Source organism: Apis florea, unplaced genomic scaffold (assembly GCF_048593485.1).
Source record: "Apis florea isolate Af1SG1 unplaced genomic scaffold, ASM4859348v1 contig_2201_pilon, whole genome shotgun sequence".
NCBI lineage: Eukaryota > Metazoa > Arthropoda > Insecta > Hymenoptera > Apidae > Apis > Apis florea.
Window position 1 is genome coordinate 468,019 of NW_028256542.1, and position 20,288 is coordinate 488,306.

The window sequence follows — 20,288 nt, forward strand, 5'->3', positions numbered from 1 at the left end:
CTTGGCCGGTCGACGGCGAAAGTGTCCGTGCATCTGCAACATACTTTATACATTGCAAATCCAACAGGAACGAGACACAAAAGAAAAAAAAGGTGAATGAACATATTCAAAATAATCGATTCGATAACGAATAATCTAAATAATCATCTAAATTTGATAAGATAATGTTCAAAATTACATTTATTGAGCATACTAAATTAATAATATTTTACTTGCATAATATATTTTTCTATGGTTCAATTTCATCATTATAAAATTATCTTTTTAATTATCGAATAATAATTATTTAAACATCCGCTATAATTAAGGCGTATATATATGTAATTATTATATACATAATCAGTTAATACATTTTTTATCATCCAATTAAGAATTAAACATTTATTAGAAAATTGTTTAATAATTATTTAATAGCAGCCTGACTACGCTGAATCAAACAATCGAATAAAAAAGTCTATTAAAATTCGTTGAGAACGTGAAATTCAATATGGCCGACGGATAAACACGCCTAGAACCAATCGGTGACTATTTTATAATTATTATTCCGCTCGGTGGGCAGATGGTCGGTCATAAACTTTGCCAGCTAACGGAATGCTAGCTAGTGATCATAAAAAACTATTTTTACACGTAACACGGGTGTGTCGCAGAACGTGATAGCTACCTCGATTCGATCGAATTCCAGGAAAAGGAGAGATGTGAAAAAAAAAGAGAGGACGAAGGTCCACAGCAAACAGAATTCACGCTGGAAAGGTCACGCACGGTGTGTTTACAACATGCGATCGAAATTGCGTTCTAGTATAAATATCTCGTCGAATATTCGATATATCTAACCTTGATACATCTCGTTTGGAATTGTCTCATTGTTATTTAAACTTTCTTTGAATTCTTTTGCAGATGGTAATTAATTATAAATTTTACTTTATAATTATACTTTATATATATTTATATTTGTTTTACGTATACATATTTCTTACGAAGCATTTCTTTTTTTCCTATTTTTTCAAATAACATACACGATTATCAAAAAATCATTTATGATCGATTCTTATACAAACACGACATAGCATTCTGGAAACTAGAAATACTAAAAAAGAAATTTCAAATACGAGCTAAGCTATACAAACAGTCGATAACCATCACTCTTTATTTGATTGTTAGTTCTTTCAGTAAGATTTACTAATATACAATTTGACGATTTAAATGATATACTACTTCTTTTTTGTTATTTATAAAAATTAATTATAAAAAAAATATCGGATGAAAAAATTACCGTTGATATCATTTAATTTTTTTTTTCTTTAATTCAATTTTAGAATATGATATAGTAATTCGATATAAAAAAACTGTAATTATTATTATTATTATTAATTTATTATTATTCATTAATATAATGTTTCGTTGGATGATAATTTTGAATTTATACTTATTATGAAAACGGAATTTATCATTGAAAATTAATTAAAACGATTCATCAATTTGAAACAAGATTTTTTAATTTATCAAGAGAATATACAAAATACGTTATGAGAATATATTGCCCTGAGAAATATGAGAAAAAAAAATATAAATAATTATAAATTTTATAGATAAATATAACATGATTAATTTTGTTATAATATAAAATTTTATCCCAAATTATATAAAGAACAAATTTCAAATTTGACGGTTTTGCAACGTGAACATGTTTTTATATACATATATTATATATATGTTTTTTTATATTTTTATGTGATATTCAGTCACGTTAAAATTATCACAAGATCTTAGCACATCAGATAAAAACACGTAAAAATTTTATCAAAACGATAAATATCTTACAACATCATGAGACAATTTATATCTCTGACGAAGAAATTTATTATATACAGAACAATTATGAAAATTCATAAAAAAGAAAGACATTTGAAAAATTAAAATTATTGATAATAATTAATTTATTAAAGACAATAAATATTTTGTTTGAAGACGACAATATAATATTATGAAACGATATAATATTATATCGTGGTTTATCCAAATAAAACATCACGAAAGTTACCGTTATGATAACACGTAACTCACTATGCATTTCATCATGATCATCATGGACAACGATTCGCTCAATAACCTATTTTCTATTAAAATTTAAGTTATTTCTATAATAAGTACAAATACAAATTCAAATTTCTAAAATAAATACAAAATAAAAATTCTCAGAATTCGATTCTATCAATTTTGATAAATAATTGAAATTTGTGTAAAGTTACGCAAGCAAAAATTTTAATTATTGAAAATATTATAATTTATGTATGCACCGGAATGATAAAATTACAATTATTTATCGTAAAAATGGAAATATCCAATTATCTAATCTTAAAACTTCATAAAAGAACAATATTTTTTTTGTATTATTTGAATTTTTAAAAACTTGGAAAAATTTAAAGAGAAATAGACTCACCGAACGATTAATTTTCCTTTGTCATTCCGATAATTATTAAACTTCTGCACTAGTCTCTCAAATGTACATTTTCAGTCACGAATGTCATAAATTTACAATTTTTTTTATTCACTAACACCAGTAGTATTCGTCAGAAAAGTTTTTAAATTTTTATGTTAGTTCACGTCGAACAATCACATTCCCAATTTGACTACAATCTTATATTATCTAAAAATCCAATCGAATCAAACGAATGTTTCGAATATTTTTTTTAAAGTGTAAAATTTATGTAAATGATAGAACTAAACACAATGAACGACACACGTGTCGGAAAGAAAAAATTAATACTCCTCTCTCTTTGATCGACAAACTACGACTGATCATACCTAACGGCTTTCGCGCGGATAACTTCGGTAGTTTTCGCGCGCGTTCGTCGTACCTTTCCGACAATCATTCGGGTACTCTCGGTTGTCGACTTCGGCTCTCATCGTTTATTCTCGAAATTACGGATAAACGAACGATTTTCGCAATTTATCAACGTAAAATTTTTTCCTATTATTATAAATTTTTAAGAAATATTAAATATCGATAATCAATTATTTCTAAATATTAAAGGAAAAAAAATATACTTTAAAAATTTGATTATACATTAATATAAAATATCTATTTTATGTTTAATAATTATTCAATATAATTTAATTTTTTAATAAACAATTAGATGATTAAATAATTTAATAAATAATAAATAAATAAATAATACTAAAATACTTCTATTATTTTAAAGAAGAATTAAGATTAGTATAAATATTTAGTTTTGATTTGTTTTGCAATAATGAATTAATTTATTAATGTTATTAAAAGATAATTTATAAATCAATTTTGTCCATTACTGTCATATGTTATTTCTATTCACGAAATATTTATACAAATGTTTTCCCTACTATTATACGTAATTGAGAGAAAGTTTTTTGTCAATGCGATTTTTCATAATTGAGTTCAATTAGTCGTTGTTCATTAACAATTCATTATATTTTTCGTGAAAAAAACTAAGATCACGATTGATTAAAATACAATTCACACATTCAAAAAAATTGCATTATTAAATTTACGCAAGAATTATTTCATCATACTACATCTATGATTTTAGATCATTAATTTAACAGAAATTAACATTTTATTTGAAAATCTTTTAATTTGAGATCTCAAAAATGTATAAAGTGTATTAACATTTTATTTGAAAATCTTTTAATTTGAGATCTCAAAAATGTATAAAGTGAAAGTAAATCATCGAATGCAAAAAACATACATAATCAAATATTGTTCGATTATTTAAGAATAAACAAAATTAAAATTATCAAATTGGATAAAAATTAGGAACTCACCGAAATATTTTGAAGAAACGATAAAGTTTTAATCCCATTTTCGTAAATTCTTTTCACAGATTCACCAAGGACACTATTCAGGATCGTATTTGAAAATATACTGAGGGTGCGTACGAGGGTTACGCATAATGCACAGCGACCGTTGGCAACGATAGCATGAAAAAATACCGGTGGCAGCTGTTAAACTGCCAGTTCTGAAAAGTATACCTCCGTCACACCCTGCCATTGACTCTTTTCTTTGTGGCTGGGAAATGAAAAAGCTGTATTGAATCAAGAAAATAAGAAAAGGATGAACAAGAAACTGAATTCTGAACACGAGACAAACAATCGAAGCAACGAATCACTTGTGTAGTTGCGCATGCTTGGCACGCGCTTTTGCGCATATATACATAGTTGTACGAATGGTGGAGCCACATATTCTATTAGGTTAATTATTGTTAAAAATATAAATAAAAACTAATTATTATAATTTAATTAGAAGTTAAACATATACATCGCGATATAATATGGATATAATAAAATTTATTAATAAAATATTTATAAAATAATAAAAAATTATAATTTAGAAGACATGATTGAGATTCTGATCTATGGATTGTATCTTATAATTTATTACAAATAAATGTTTTAAAAACTACAAATTTAAAATGAATATTAAACTTCATATTGAACTAAAATTAAAAAATTAAAAAGACAAAAGTTTGATTCAATAGAAACTATTAACGAAAATAAAATATAACCGGAATTGAATTTTTGCTTTGAGAATGTTTTCTAATATAGGTTATTACGTAAGAAATAATTTAAGGTACGTATCGAAATATATCGTATTAAAATATAAAAATCGTAATAAAACTTGGAAACAATTATATACAAGTTTGTGAGAGAAAAAAAGATTTAATAATTTATTAAAGAACTCGGAGAACTTTAAAAAATTCGAATTAATAACATGAAAATTTATTCAAATGCATCGAATTAAAGCATCAAATTCACTAATTAATATGATTCTTACATATCAATATATATACATATTTATATGTATATGAGAATATTGTACACACGGAATAATTTCTAAATAAAATAACTTTTCATATAAATGATGAAAACCAAACTGTAAAATGTATAAAAGAGCTCCTGTATTATATGCAACATGACCTACGCAATTGTGAACATGATTGCAGCGACACAGAGGTATGCATAATTTACGCCATTCGTATAATAAATAAAATTTATTTTATATTATTTTACTATTTATTTTACTTATACATATGTATGTATTGTAATAATCAATATATAAACTCTTTAATTCCATAAATTTCAAAATATTAATATTTTATATATTAAATTCAGATATAATTATCAGAAGAAAATCTTTAAATTTTTAAAAAAATATTATTTCTATTAGATTTGTTTGTAAAAATTATATTTTTACAATCAAATATTTTATTAATTTATTTTTTTATTAAAAATTTAATTTTTTTTCAGCTCAATTGAATTAATCCTAAGATATCCCATATATTCTAGTCTATATCAAATAAATTCAATCTATTGAAACTTCGAATTCTCGAAGTGATCGAAATGATCAGATCGAATCAATCATCAATTTATATTTATATTTATATTTTAACAAAAAAGATAAACCAAAAGATTCTAACCTAACCTGTTTTTATCGCATTTATTAACGAGGATGGAAGATATTATCGGTTCGCACACGTCTTTCGATGGAGCGCGATTTACAAGGCAAAAGTTAGAAAGCATGGCTCCGTTTGTTTCCGAAACATTGAGATTACTACAGATAAAGGTACATTTGAACATGTACTACGCGTTTTCGTTAACTTTCGATTTCACGCGACTTTAAAACTTGTTAGTATCATCCAAGACCATCTTCTTGTCAATGTGAATTTATTTACTCAATTTACTTTCAAATTATAACTTCCATGTAAACAGATATCACATATATTTATGTATTATAATTTCAGGATTAACGCGTTATCCTGCCATGTAATTATACTGGCAAGATAGATTTATTGACAGCAGATCAAATATGTATATATATATATGAAAATATTTCTACAATATGATTTATTTTATAATATTTTATAATTGTTAATATGTATAATTGTGTATATTGTGTATAAATTAAAAAGATATATTTTCTAAAAAGACATAAATGAAAATAATGTATATTATCATATGTTAAACATAATTCAATGATTGGATCATGATGATTAAATCCCACAGAATCATATATGCAGGTGAACGTAATCTAATCTAACAATATGATACAATACAAGAGAATCATTATTCCAAAGTGCGAAACAGCATGGTAGACAGTTAGTTTTTAATCAAGAAATATACGGTATTATATACGTGGTGGTAGAAAAATCATGGCAGTGAAAGGACAGTGTATAAGTAAAGTGACGAGAAGGTGAAGCGAACGCATGCATGTAAATTGTTCACAGGTACTTTCTCTACGAATTCATTGTTATTTTCAGAGGCGTCGAGTCGTGTGTGAGATCCGCAGGAACACGAGATAACGGTGTGTAATGAGGACATTCTTGAAAGCACTCGAAATGCAATCTCTGCACAGCCGACAAATTGTCTGAGAACAGTGTCGTTCTCAGAGCTGGGCCAGAGGCTGCCATCAGCTGTAATTAATTGTAATTACGGATAATTAGCAGGATCCCTAACTCTTACATAATCAGATCCCACTGTTTCGTATGCAGAATTGGATGAATGAATGTACAGAAAATCACGTCATTTTGAAAATTAGGATATTAATTGTTCTACTGATTATTACATAAAATATAAAGAATATAGAATTTAATAGATGTAGAATTTTGGTTATGTAATTTTATGATTTAACCATGTTCAGAAATTTTTAATAATTTTCTGCATTATAGCGAATTTGTATAAAAATTTCTTCAAGAATTCATTACTTATAATTCTTTCATTAATCGATCATTATATAAAAGCATCTTGAAATCTATATTTTTTAAATTACATTTATTTAGCTTCATTAATTTAATTTTTAAACAAAAGTATATTTGCTTTATCAATAATGATCTTTCAAACTCAATTTTCAGTTCAAAAATCATTAGATTGATAAAAACTATTGAACTAAAAGGAAAATTCCCAGGAAAGACAATAAAAGAACAAAACCATGAAAATCATAAAAAAATTTTCCTTAAGAAGAAAAAAATCCAAGAAAGTAAAGGAATGTACCAAAGCTATAAAACTTTCATAGTTGAAGTGAAGAAACTTCTCTCGAATGTGTTCTTTATCGACCATTCCAGACTAACTAATGTCGAACACCTGCAACCGTCCCATTGAAATGCTCCCGCTAAACGCTCGATCGATGGAACCTCGATGAATTCATATCACTTCCCGTCAGAACGGAAACGCCGCGGATGGAATAACTGAACGATTGGAAACGCGTCTACGCTTGTAAGCGATCGTTTCCTTCTGCAACTAGGCGAGGCATCCTCGTCGATGCATCCCCGTGCCAAAAAGATGCGTGTCTTCAATGTTTAACGATGAAATCGACGGAGTGAATTCAGATCGCCACAGCACGGTTATCATTCTAAATTGAACGCTTTTTCCTTTTTGCGTTCTCTCTTGGCAACCGGTCTTGATCGGATCGCCATGGTTCCACGAGCCAATTTACCACGAGGCAACAAGTGATGAGTTAACACGGTCTAGTATGATAGGGTTTAATGTAGTGGAACTTGGCCTGAACTACCTGATTGCCAAGAGAAACGATATGATGGCGAGGAGAGAAAATAGTTTGATCAGACAAATGAGTAGGTAAATGATAAAAATGACATCGAAGAATAATTGTTGGCGACTGGAACTAAAGATATTTTCTTTAGTTCGTTGACATCGAGGCGATTATTCGTAATCTATTAATTTCTTCTGAAAGTAAATAATAAGAATGTTTAAAAGTCGAGTATTCGTTGAATAATCGATTTAATTGGTAATTAACTTTTATCACAATGAATTCTATTTTTTTAATTTTTAATCAGTTAATTTTATACAAGTCTATGTATTTTTCATGTTTAATTCTTTAAATATGAATCTGGTACATAAGCTTTTTATAAATAAAACAAAATATCAAACACTTTTATTATTATTTTGATAATTAGATACAACTGATTCCTTAGAAATATAAAAATATTAATTTAAAATTTCTCTTGACACAGAAGTATACAAAAAATCACTTGACCATTGAAAGATCATCATTTAAACAGTACCAATCAAACCATCAGCGAGAAAGTTCATGTTAATAACACAAAGATATTGTTCTTTAAATTTGAATGACTGGTCAAGCATCTCAAGAAAACCATGTTGAAAGAACAAGTAAAACGTTCAAGTACAAGAATCTTCTTACCAATTTGATGAATAATGAAGAGAACATTCCAGGAGAAGAGAAAAAAGAGAGCATAAGGACAAGCGTTGAAATGAACGAGAGAAACTGGTCAAGTTTCGATTTTCATGGGATCTGGTTAAATAAAAATTCATCGGTTGAACTGATTTTCTTGGCATGCCGTCCGATAAGCATGGTGTTAAGGTTACCTAAGCACTTTCTATGCCAGTCGATGGCCGCTCGCTTTGAACGAGCCTCGATTCGGAATGGAAATTATGTCGTCGGTCGTTGTTACGTGGAATGTCGTTCTCCGATAATGAGGGACACCGCCAAGGATACGTGCTTACTTAAACCGCTATTGTTTGATTTCATTCACGAGAAGCTTACACCATACCCATTTTTATTGAATTATTAATATGATCCCAAGATTTGATAGTAATATTTAATGAGATCACTGGTACATAATAGTATTAAATGTTTATTACAATTCATTCACAAGAAGTTTGCATCCTTTTGATGTGAAAATAATCTAAAAAGGAATCTTTATTGTACAAGTGTTATTGACAAAAAACCTATTGGAACATTGAATCATTAGGCTTATTTATATTTATATTATGACATTATATCAATTGCTAAAAGAAATAAAAAATTATCTCAAAAGACTTGAGTTATTATCAAAATCAAAAGATGAATCAAATAATTTAAGAAAAAGAAATAAGAAGAGAGATGTCTTTGAGGATGGTACGAGTACCAATCTCTAATAAGTAATTACTATTACTTTTATTTAAGATATCTTGTATAATATACACAACGTATAAAATATTGGAAACGATACTATAGCCCGAGCGTAAAGATTGATTGAAGATAGCGGTTCGCTCATGGAAAGAAACGTTAATCTATGTCCAACATGCACCAGGAGCCGGAATTAGTTTGCCAGCCGGACAATCGCGCATTAATCTTCTACTTCTGTTGCATTCGAAGAGAGAGAGAAAGAGAGAAGAGGCTCTTCCTATTAGGGAGAAACGGGAGTATTGTGAGAATCTAGCTTTTAGAACCATCCTATCTGAGCAACAATGGATCTGCTTGCTAGAAGAATTACGAGTGAAAGAGTGAAAGACTTAAATCTAACTGCACATAAACGACCTTCGATGTGCACAATTTATGATTCACAAGAAATAATTTTGGTATCTTAAGAGTGCATTATTTCAGTATTAAGTTTGATATAATAATTTTGGTATCAAATATCTTTCTAGTATTAAATTTTAAAAGTTTACCATTTTATTTTTTATCACTTTACTCAAGCTAATTTATTAGAAAATCTCTGATATATCTCTAATAATCTGTAGAATTTATTATCTTTATAATTGTTTCCTATTAATACAGATTTTTTTTGATCTCTCAGATATTTGAAGAGTTGTTTTATTATAAAATTATTATTTCAATACAACTACGCAACAACTGAAGGTTCGACTAGAAATAGAAAATTATGCATTGAGCAAGTAATTTTCAAGAAGTTCTTGAAAATTAGAATTACAAAGAGTTTCTTATCTTCGATAAGTGTAGTTAGATTAATGCGAAGATTAATACAGTATGAAACATAATTAACTAGAAGACTAACTTGATAAAATGATTTTTCTCCAATAAATGGTAGGTTGATTTTTTGCAAGTATATTGAAAAATATATTTAATATTTTTATTTTATTTTTTAGTTTATTACGGTGCAATATATTCCAAATATTAACATTTTCTAAACCGCGATTTTCTAATTACTACCAACTTTCCAATTTCCTAATTCAGCCGTACATTATTTCAACACAATATTTTCAACGATATTTTGCAATGTAATAACGAACCTTTCAAAATTCTTTCAATATTCTTATTTTGAATATTGCATCTATATTAATATATACAATATTAATTGATTTATATTAAAGAAATTGGATTTCAAAATAAGAAATTAAAAATTATTTGCTATGATATACATATTAATTTATTCCTCTCGTAATACGTAATGTACGTTATATAACATATATCCTATATACATGGTTTTTTTATAGAAAAAAATGAATGACAAAGAAGAACTAATATCGCTTTATATGCCGAGTAAGCACGCTGACACGATTCCAAAGGTACTTCCAGCTAAGAAAAAAACCAAGATGAAGGAAACGATACCAGATAAGGCACAATCACGACGCCCATACTCTGACTCACGTATCCTTCTTGCACGGCTATTGAAAGAGGACGAACACGATGGACTAGATAAATGGTAAAAGGTAAGATCAATTATTGAAGAAGAAGAGAAAAAAAAAATAGAATTACGAAATTGATTTATTGATATCTTAGGTAAGTCCCATTTTGATTATGTGTTATCCGACTTCGATGATACCAAAAATAAAAGAATAATAAGAATATTTATATGAAATTAATTTTTCCAATAATTGGTTAATACACATAAATAAGTATCAAAATGAGAAAGATAAGAAAAGAACATTTATTAGACAAGTAGAAAAATATTTTAAGATTAATAGTTTTCAGAAATCTCTTTGCATGATATCAAGTTACACGTGAACTCATCATTTGCTACTTTCATATTGTTTCAGATATAAATTTTATTATTGCTCGTTTAATCAATATTTCACTTTCACTTATAGCCAAGATAGCCAATACCTTCATGAAACTTCACAGCATTTTAAGATCAATAGATACTGTTGAACGATAAGTTTCTGCACTTTCTTCCTGTCAATAATAGAATTTTGATTGGAATCGTTATGTATGTAAATAATATTTTTAATGAATCTCTATGAAAAATGCAAATACTTTAGTTTTTAAAAGAAAAAAGTAGATTTTCTACGTTTATTTTAAAATATTCTTCTATTTTTTTATAACCTCAACAAACGAAGAAGAGTCAGTGAAACAAACGATAATCATTTAATAGTGGTGCATCATTATGAACACCCGAGTTTCGAACCGGAACACTTTGTTTCAGCTTGGGAACATGGTTGGCGTTGAAGATAAAAAACTGGTTAATAACTTACGCAAAGTTAATATCGCAATTATGATTCGCACTGTTGCTCTTGTCTTTTCCTTCCATCTCTAACGGTAGCAAGCACTAATCACCGTATTCAAATCCATCTTTCGCGGCCATTTTACACATATTCAACCATGTAAATAAACCTGATTTGATTAAAGACAAAAAAGCACCTTCTAACAATATTATAATAATAATAGAAATTATATTATTATACAAATTGGTCTTGCTTTGCATCTTATTGGAATTGGAAATAATCATATTTAAAATTCATTAATGAAAGATTTTCTTCTAGTTCATATTTGCTTTTCCTTATTTTGTTTTGATCAAACAATTTGAAATTTGAAATTTGATGCAGAATTTTAAATTTTAAACTTTATAGATATTGATTAGATAAACTTAGATATTGATTCTATAAAGTTTATAGCAAAAAAAAAAAAAAATCGATAAATTGTGAAAAAAATCAAATAAAATGCAAAAAATATTATATTGAATTTAATATTCTATTAATATTCTTTATAAATATTAATTTTTCTCAAATGAATAAAAAAAATGCTTTGAGAACAGAATAAGTGCAATATCCTTATATTATATTTTACTTCATGTCCAAGAAAGATTCTAATTTATAAGAAATAATCTTACACAATATATGAACTTCAATTTTTCCCAGACAAGTGAAAAAAATTATTATCCTAATAAAATTTCAAATACAAGGATCTTCTAATTTATAAGATCTACATTTTTAAAATCTAATATTCTCCAAGTGAGAAAAAAAATATTTTCCAACAATCTTTCCCTCCAATCAATACTATAAATTGTTTTCAGATTGATGAAACATCAAATTACAATGTATCTAAAATTGAAATAAAAATGTAACAAATAATCTATCAATTTACAAGAGTAATCTATGAGAAGAATGAAAATAAAATAAAAGTTGATGCAATAGTAAGGTTCCAATAATCTCTTAAGGGAATCGTTTCTGATTAAAAGGAAATCTCCCACATGTATAAAATTGCACATCACACGTGACTGCGTCCACGGATTGTTTCCACGGACACGGGGCGCAACATCCTGAGGGCGATCAGAGATCATTCCATCAGTGCACGCGTAGGAAGTTATTCCACTTGTCCAACAGTATCGAACGATACCTACTTTTACCTCCGGTTGACCTTCGCGTTGCGACTTACTTTTCTCAAGCTTGACTGATCAGAGATCTTGTCAAAAACATACGAGCTGAGTACCTGTAAGATTCTACTAGTACCTAGCTAATGTCTGATTCAATATTCCAATATTGTGATATACTATACAAGAAGATTTGAAGTAATTGAAAAATCTTAACATCAGATAATAATAATTCTGATATAAAATATCGAGGATTTAAATTGTTGAAGTGTTCGAAATATTCAGATGAAAGTACAGGAAATGAATATTTGAAAACTAATTATTTAAGGATATTATAAAGTACAGAATTGTATTATCAATGTATTTAAATGATTTGAATAAAATAAAATTTAATAAAATTTCCCGCATGTAAAAAAGATTCTTAATATCCTAGAATTCGTAATAGAACTATTTAATATGTCTAAAGTATCCTCCTCAAAACATGTAAAACGCTTCAAGTACTTGACATCAAAGTGTTCGTAATTCATAAATTCATATGATGAGATAACAAAAGATAAAAATCCTAAAAAACTTAATTTACAATTGTTGACCATTTCTCTTTATGACTAGATTGGACTATACAGTCAAATCAACAGGAAAAGGTGACTCACCTGTTCTTACGAGGTAATGTCGTAATAGCCATGTTCAAGGACCCTTCGTACCGATGATTGTCCTCTTTCGATCGCCTAGGCAGCTCCGTGCAAACACCATGCGTGAAACTGTACGTCCTCCGCTTCTTCAAACACAACATCTTTGGTTCTTCTTTCTTCGTCACACCCTCTTTTTCTCTCACTTGGACTCTCTGTTTCTCACTCTATTATCTCATAACTGAGTACCAAAACACACTCTGTGCATCCTCCGATAATTGGTCATTTTTTTAAGTTTACATCAACCTGAACAGAATCACAGTTTCTTTTATCAGTGATGAATATATATATATATGTAATCACTTGTTATTAACTTTATATTAAGTATAAATATTTTTAGGGATACATTTGATCTTGAATAAGAATCAAATCGGTTATATTATAAATTAAATTCGTTCGATAATTATATATGAAAATTAGATCATAGTGGAATTATAGTTTTATCAACTCGAGGAATGGCCGGATGCGACTTAGAACGAAGCGGAACCGCGACTGCAAGTCGATTGTCAGAGGCGACGAGAGAGAGACGTCAGACTCGTGGCGGAGTTATAACTGTACTGAAGACTACGTTCGGAATTCTTCCTCGGGCGCAAGTGCGCCCGGTGATAATGACCCCCACGAAAATTACGGGGGCACCGGCTACCAGACACGGTCCCGCATGTATTTCGTTAAATGCCGTTTCTTTAATTGCCACTTGCTTTCCACTTGTTTTACCGGTATTTTCATATTTTTATTCTTTTTTTTTTTTTTTCCCTTTCCTTTAAGTCTATTCTAATTTAATCTAGGGAGGAAAAAAATATTTTTGTTATTATAATTGTATAATTTTTTAAACAATTTATTATCATTATTTAAATCTTAAATTGGAACAGAAGTTAGTTTAAACGGAATTTTAAATTTAATTATACGATACAAACGATTCAAATAATTTATTGAACCTGTAATTTATTTAAAGGAAAATCTTTTAATTGTTAAACTTTTAAAGTTTACATTTTTTGCAGAATAAAAAATGAAAAAAAATCTCCAGAAATTATGAATTATTCTGAAAATTATTCATAGAAAATTCGTACAATTTTATACCAAAATTATTTTCCTTCGTGTCTATTACAAAAGAATCTTTACAATATTTCCTTTTTAATTTTAATATTAAAAATAACAGTAATCAGTAATCGAATGGTCAATAATGAACAAGAACGCTTTTCAATGTATTGGAATCTGCATTTAATGCCGGGAATCGAAGACTCTTTCGAATTCCCAATAGATATCTTGATGGTGTACGTGGCGCCAAATCGGCGTCACTGCGCGATTCTCGAATCGAAAATGAAGCAGACGAGAATCGCCAACCAATTCGAATTTTCAAATAGAAAGAACGAGACAAGAATAACAAAAATTGTCGAGGCGTTCATGTAATCGTCACTTTCGAGTTCTGCCCACTTTTCACCTGGAATCCATACGATGAGAAAACATGTTACTGTCAGAGTTGTGTAATACCGTTAATAAAAATTAATTATGCGTTTCGAGCATGCTCTCTAAATTTTACACATTCACTTTGCTCAATCAATTGATTATATTATTTTCTTTTTTTTTTTTTTTGATTTTTCCTTTTTATCACTTGGTAATCATTATGGTTATTCGTCATGATATTGTTCTCTCTTTTTCTCAAAATTCGTATAATTAAAATTAATTATTTATAATTATTATTATGAATTAACAAATTATTATCAAATTGATTTAATCCTAACAAAAAAGAATATATTAATCATCAATGTTAATGAAAATTTTTGAGAAGATGGTATTCGAAAAAATATTTTATCCACTTTTTTATTATAGATTTTAATCTATGATTAATTTCATCCATATCCAAGAAATGAAAGCAGTCTTCAAAATTAGGATGAAATTATATTTCAACTCTAATATGAACTAAGAGAAAATTAAACAATTTATACGTTTTATATGTTATTTAAGACAATCTTGTAACATTTCTATACGGATTTTTTTAAACTTAATCATAAATATAGAATCATTTTATCACTTTTTCTCAATTTCTTAATATTTATCTATTTTTAATCTTAACATTACTAGAATCATTAATATAAAAAATAATATAAAAACAAAGAACAAAATATAATCTGCTAATAAAATTTACAAAAAAAAAAACAAACTTTTAAAAATTTGTCATAATAAATTAAAATTACAAACACAATATGATAAAAATATATTACATTTGATATATAAAAATTTATCTATTATATATATTATCTATTTTTTATACTCTTCTTAACAAAAACTAGCTATTCCATACATAATAAAAATAATTAAATTACAGAAAATATTTTATTATCATCGACATTATGTTAAGAAATTAATTTTCATTCTGTTACCTCGTGTATCTGAGTATGAAATCGAAAATTATCATGTGCATACGGGATTTTCCAAACAATACGCATCATGATCTAACTCTATTATCAAATAGCCACCCTGATTAATATCGGACTGGTCAAGAAGCATGATCACCGCTAACAACCAATTATCGTAGAAACGATTCTCAGACAACATGAATTCAGTGGATATAGCGTCGATGATTCAAGCTTGATTCTTCCTAATAAATTATTCATTCGGTGTCTAACGGATAGACTTGGCAGCAGAATTCACGCGGAATGCACTTCCCTTCCTTTGGATTGAATAGCTAATATAGGTGTATTAGTATCTCTTCTAAATTTTCCTTTTTAAATATTTCTAATTTTTTCTTGTTGATATTATCCTGTGATAAAAAAATTGCGCAATATTAAAAAAAGCATGTCACATTTGACATCAGGAAGTTTTTTTAAATATTAGATTGCTAGATGGTTCAGTGATTTTTGTTTTGAATTTGAGCTAACGAAGGATAGAAAATTTATGATGGTATTTCTTTTATGTTATTTTCTAACTTTCGCTTATTATTTAAAGATATAAAATTCCAAAAATCTATGTATATATTCCAGAATAATTAATATTTATTTCATTTTTCAAATTACAAAATGCAGTGGAATGTAATTTATAAATAAGCGTAGTAATTTAAAAATGATCAATGATCTTTGAAGAGGATGCGAAATATGGGTCAAAACTTCAAGCCTGATTTACATAATTAACATACTAACATTTAATAGATTATTAAGAAAATTATTGTTACCGTTAACTTCCTGTCTTCTAATATATAAAACTTTCTAGTTTGTAACGTTATTTCAAAGAATTGAATTGAAAGTTATTATAGATGAGATCCAACACTCCAAGACTTATTAAGTCTCTCATTATTTTTTTATTCTTCAAATTTTTACTTGTTTTCTTGACGATTTAGAGATAACCAAGATTATGTATATATATATATATATATATATGTATATGTTCTGCAATTTCATATACGTATGTCAAAAAAACTCGATTTGTGAGACTCTGATATATAGTGCACATCAGAGATATATGGTAATGTGTTGTGCAGTCTTAAGAGCCGGGCTGTGCCACCAGTAAGTGCAGTTATGTTGCACTGACCGCTAGGATGCACCAGCCGGTCCAAAGGTTTGTTGCTATGCACTTTGATGTTTTTGAAATAAAAAGTGTCCCAACATGAATGAACAAGAAGAAACATGAATGCAAATTTACTAAAAAAAACTATTTTCATTGATGAATCTTTATATTAGATATATATAAAACAACTTTGATTCCATGAAAATTTTAATTTAAAAACTATTTTAATTACTTACTTGTTTGATAAAAAGAGTATAATTTTTTTAATCCAATTTAGAATAAATATTCAAGTATAATAATCTTAGGATTTCAATCTTGGTTCAAATTATATATTGCATAAAACAGATTTCAATATATTAATATATTAAGATTTCAATTAAACAACTTCCTCAAAGAAATAATAATTTATTACAATAAATAGAGAATATAAATGAACACTAACGAATAATACTAATGAAACCTAAAAATAGAAGAAAAAAATTTAGTTAATCAATTCCTAATCTCTAGAATTTTTAAAGATATAAAATATGCAAACAAAAGAGATTTAAATGGCTCAATTAAACTACATTCATATATCATTTATCATATTTCCATTAAATTTCCATTACTTATATTTTTCATCAAAGTAAAACAGCCATATATATAACTAGTATCGGTAATAGTATCTATAGAAAGGGTTAGTAAAACACATATTCCGTATAATAATAGTTGCAACATTATAAAATTCATCCATGAGAAAGATAAGAATCGTGGTAATCCCATAACCATTGGCTCCACCATAGAAATTACGTTAATATTTTCACGTCGCAAAGCGCATCCTCATAGCCGATGAATAAACAGATAAATAGCGTGAGCTAGTCACGAAAGCGAATTGTGTTTCATTAGCATGAAAGTAAGACACCGATGCGCCAGTACATTATGATAATCAACCAGATCGACCAATTATGTAAATATCCGCAGAAAAACATTAGATAACCATGTTGACAGGTCTACTATACATTTTTTTATAATAATTTTTCTAAACTAATCATATATTGTTCTTTAACGACTTTCTTATAGATAATTACAAATATGATACAAAAAAAAATTCTCATGTAATCATCTTCATTTTGAATTTATTTAATTTTTTGAGATTATAAAAATCAAATGCATAAAAGTTGTATCTGTAATATAATATATACGTATATTAGATTTTTGATAGAAAAAAAATATAGATCTTATTGGCTTTGAGATACTCAAATATCTGGAAAGATTATTTGACTAGATAAAAATTATCCAAATATTTCATTTGATTTAAAATTTAAGAATTTTAGAATAACATTTTCAACCATTTTTTAGGGATATTTTCATTACATTAATTAGGATTAATAAAATTAAACGAACGCCATTAAGAATATTTATTATTTTCGAATTTATAAATTAGATTCAGCATTTAAGATTCATAAACCAGTCTCACCATCGTTTTACGATTGAATAAGAAAAACATAAATAATATATTTAGTATACTATTAATCACTATTAAATCCTTTCACATGAAAACTTTAATTTTTTTTAATTTCACAGTGTTCAAAATCAATTGCCGATATTTCATTGCATGGTATGAATTTTTTACAAATGAACTAGAATTGTTTATTGATACTTCGCAACTGATTATATGATGAAGGAAATATATGTGGAAAAAGAAGTTTGAAAATACTTAGAAAGCGTGGCTTAGGTAGAGCGCATTCCTTCAAACACAATGCTTCGTTGGACGCGTTGTAATATAGAGCTGACATTCCTATTACTTTGCACCGCGTACAATGTGCTACATTCTCTCGCTGTGCAACGATAAACTGAATCTCCTTTTAGATGTTTCTTCCGCACATGTTCCGTTGTAATACATAATGAAAATTGACTTTGTAACCTATATTTGAATCCTTAATAGAATCGAAATTGAAATATGCGAGAGAACGATTCAAATCTCAAAATTATCTATGACTAAGACAATCCAATTCTGTATTTTGTTCTATTTAATTATTCTGGTAACATATATTTTTCTATAGAATTCGAATGATATGGTACATATATATACATTCCTATTTATATTATGATATAATTCTTGTTTATGTTAATCTCTATATTTGTATTATAACGCTATTATTTATACAAATAATCGTATCATTCAGTGTTTATGATTATCTGTATTTTCATCAATCGTTTTATTTATATAAACATGTTATTATTGTCAATTTCATTATTTATTGTATCAATTTCTTTTTTCTTTTCACTCATAAATTTTAACAAAAATCTATACATTATTGTAGTCATTGTTGTATATGCAAATAATTATGCATATATAATTTTTCTTATATATATCAAAAAATAGTCATTTTATAGCTTACCTCAACGAGATGATATTGAATTTTAGTAGGTTAACTTTTAACTGAAATATTTGTTTACGTTGTCAGTATCATTTCCCTATTATAAATCTTCGTAGATTTTCTTTTTATTATTCATTACACATCACAAAATTCACAGTCAAATGTCATTTTGTATTATTAAAATATTTCATCTTTTTAATTGATACTTGTACCGCGTCATAAACCGGCGATAAATCGAAACATCTCGAATATCATCGAATGAGAATCTGAAGTTTACAATAATCGACATCGAATTTTTGACTGTTAATCATAATTTATATCTAAAAGATTTTTGAAATGTAAATAAAATGCTAAAATAAAATGTTAATGCATCATTGTCTATAAATTTTATCAAAAATATAAATAATATATGTTAAAATATAAATTTTTAAATAGAAAATAATAACCAAATTTCAAATTTATTAACATATTTCATTAGAATTAAAAAATAGAAAAACAAAAAATATAAAATAATAATAATTAAGAAACACTGTATAAAATTTTAATTGAAAGCATAAATTATTTTAATATTGATTAATTTTGAAATTTAAAAATGAAATATTCTATATATTTTTTATATCTAATAATTTTATATCTATAAATATTTTATATCTATTTACGATAAATTTTTTTCTCAAATCTCTTGATTTCAAAATTATAATTATTAAACATTAATTTTCAAATTACAAAATCAGTACCAAGAAAAGTTTGCGACGATGTTTATCCAGTTAATGATTAAAGTGCACTGAGAATACAGACTGTCGCGACCAATGCAGACCAGCCTAGCTACTTGGCCGCTCGCTGTTAGTTTGGAAAAAATTTATACTTACATATATTATACTTATGTATGCAACACTGGCGTTTTACCTTTTTATTTTAATGAAATAATCATAAATCAATTACAATAAAATAAAAGAAAAGACTTAAGACTGTTTGATCAATAACTATTTCATAATTTTCTTAATGTCAAATTTTTAAGCAATTAGTACAATCAATTTTTTAAGATAAATAAAATTAATTATAGTTGTTATCATGAATATTAAAGTTTTGTTAAAAAAAATTCTAAAAATTTTTAAAATACATATTATAGAATAGTAAAATATTCTTTTAAATATTTTATTTAAATTTTTGTAAAAAAGATAATGAATTACAAATTTTAATTGATTTAGAATTCTATTTGATATTAATAATTAATTTTAAAAAACGAATGGTAAAAGACTTTAACAAATATGCAACATTTTTTAATGCACCAATTGTATTCTACGAATTTTCCGATAAATCAATTTTCACATATTCAGTACTATTGTGAAAATTATTATCAAATTATTAATATATTATTATAAATAATATAATTAATATCTTTTATTATTTTATTTTTAAATATTATTTCACAT

General features: G+C 26.9%; 1 protein-coding gene and 2 long non-coding RNA genes across 11 annotated transcripts in view; 1 reads left to right on the forward strand and 2 right to left on the reverse strand.

Moving 5' to 3' along the window:
• The window catches only part of LOC100871729 (uncharacterized), a 58,648-nt gene extending 45,092 nt beyond the window's left edge, over window positions 1–13,556 (reverse strand). For 2 of the 4 annotated variants that reach the window (XM_086917359.1, XM_012484918.3), the window contains exon 1: window positions 12,962–13,556. In XM_086917359.1, the coding sequence (XP_086773485.1) occupies window positions 12,962–13,101 (140 nt within the window). In that variant the 5' untranslated portion in view covers window positions 13,102–13,556. Of the gene's footprint in view, window positions 1–2,437; window positions 2,805–12,961 lie in introns of those variants that run through there. The other 2 variants (XM_086917355.1, XM_086917358.1) reach the window with 2 other exon arrangements.
• Window positions 560–12,714, forward strand: LOC100865981 (uncharacterized). 6 transcript variants are annotated; one of them, XR_015295125.1, is made up of 9 exons: window positions 560–897; window positions 3,858–4,986; window positions 5,281–5,596; window positions 5,775–6,223; window positions 6,291–7,771; window positions 7,998–9,345; window positions 9,564–9,808; window positions 10,219–10,434; window positions 12,015–12,714. It is a non-coding gene; the product is annotated as an uncharacterized LOC100865981 (long non-coding RNA). The 6 variants fall into 6 exon arrangements; XR_015295123.1 differs by having other exon boundaries at window positions 6,291–6,537; window positions 6,882–7,771; window positions 7,998–9,808; XR_015295124.1 differs by having other exon boundaries at window positions 6,291–6,455; window positions 6,882–7,771; window positions 7,998–9,808.
• A 1,756-nt stretch (window positions 13,557–15,312) lies between the features above and the next one.
• Window positions 15,313–19,168, reverse strand: LOC105735089 (uncharacterized). The gene is made up of 2 exons (XR_015295129.1): window positions 18,877–19,168; window positions 15,313–15,755 (listed from the first exon to the last, which is right to left on the reverse strand). It is a non-coding gene; the product is annotated as an uncharacterized LOC105735089 (long non-coding RNA).
• Window positions 19,169–20,288: the final 1,120 nt, after the last annotated feature.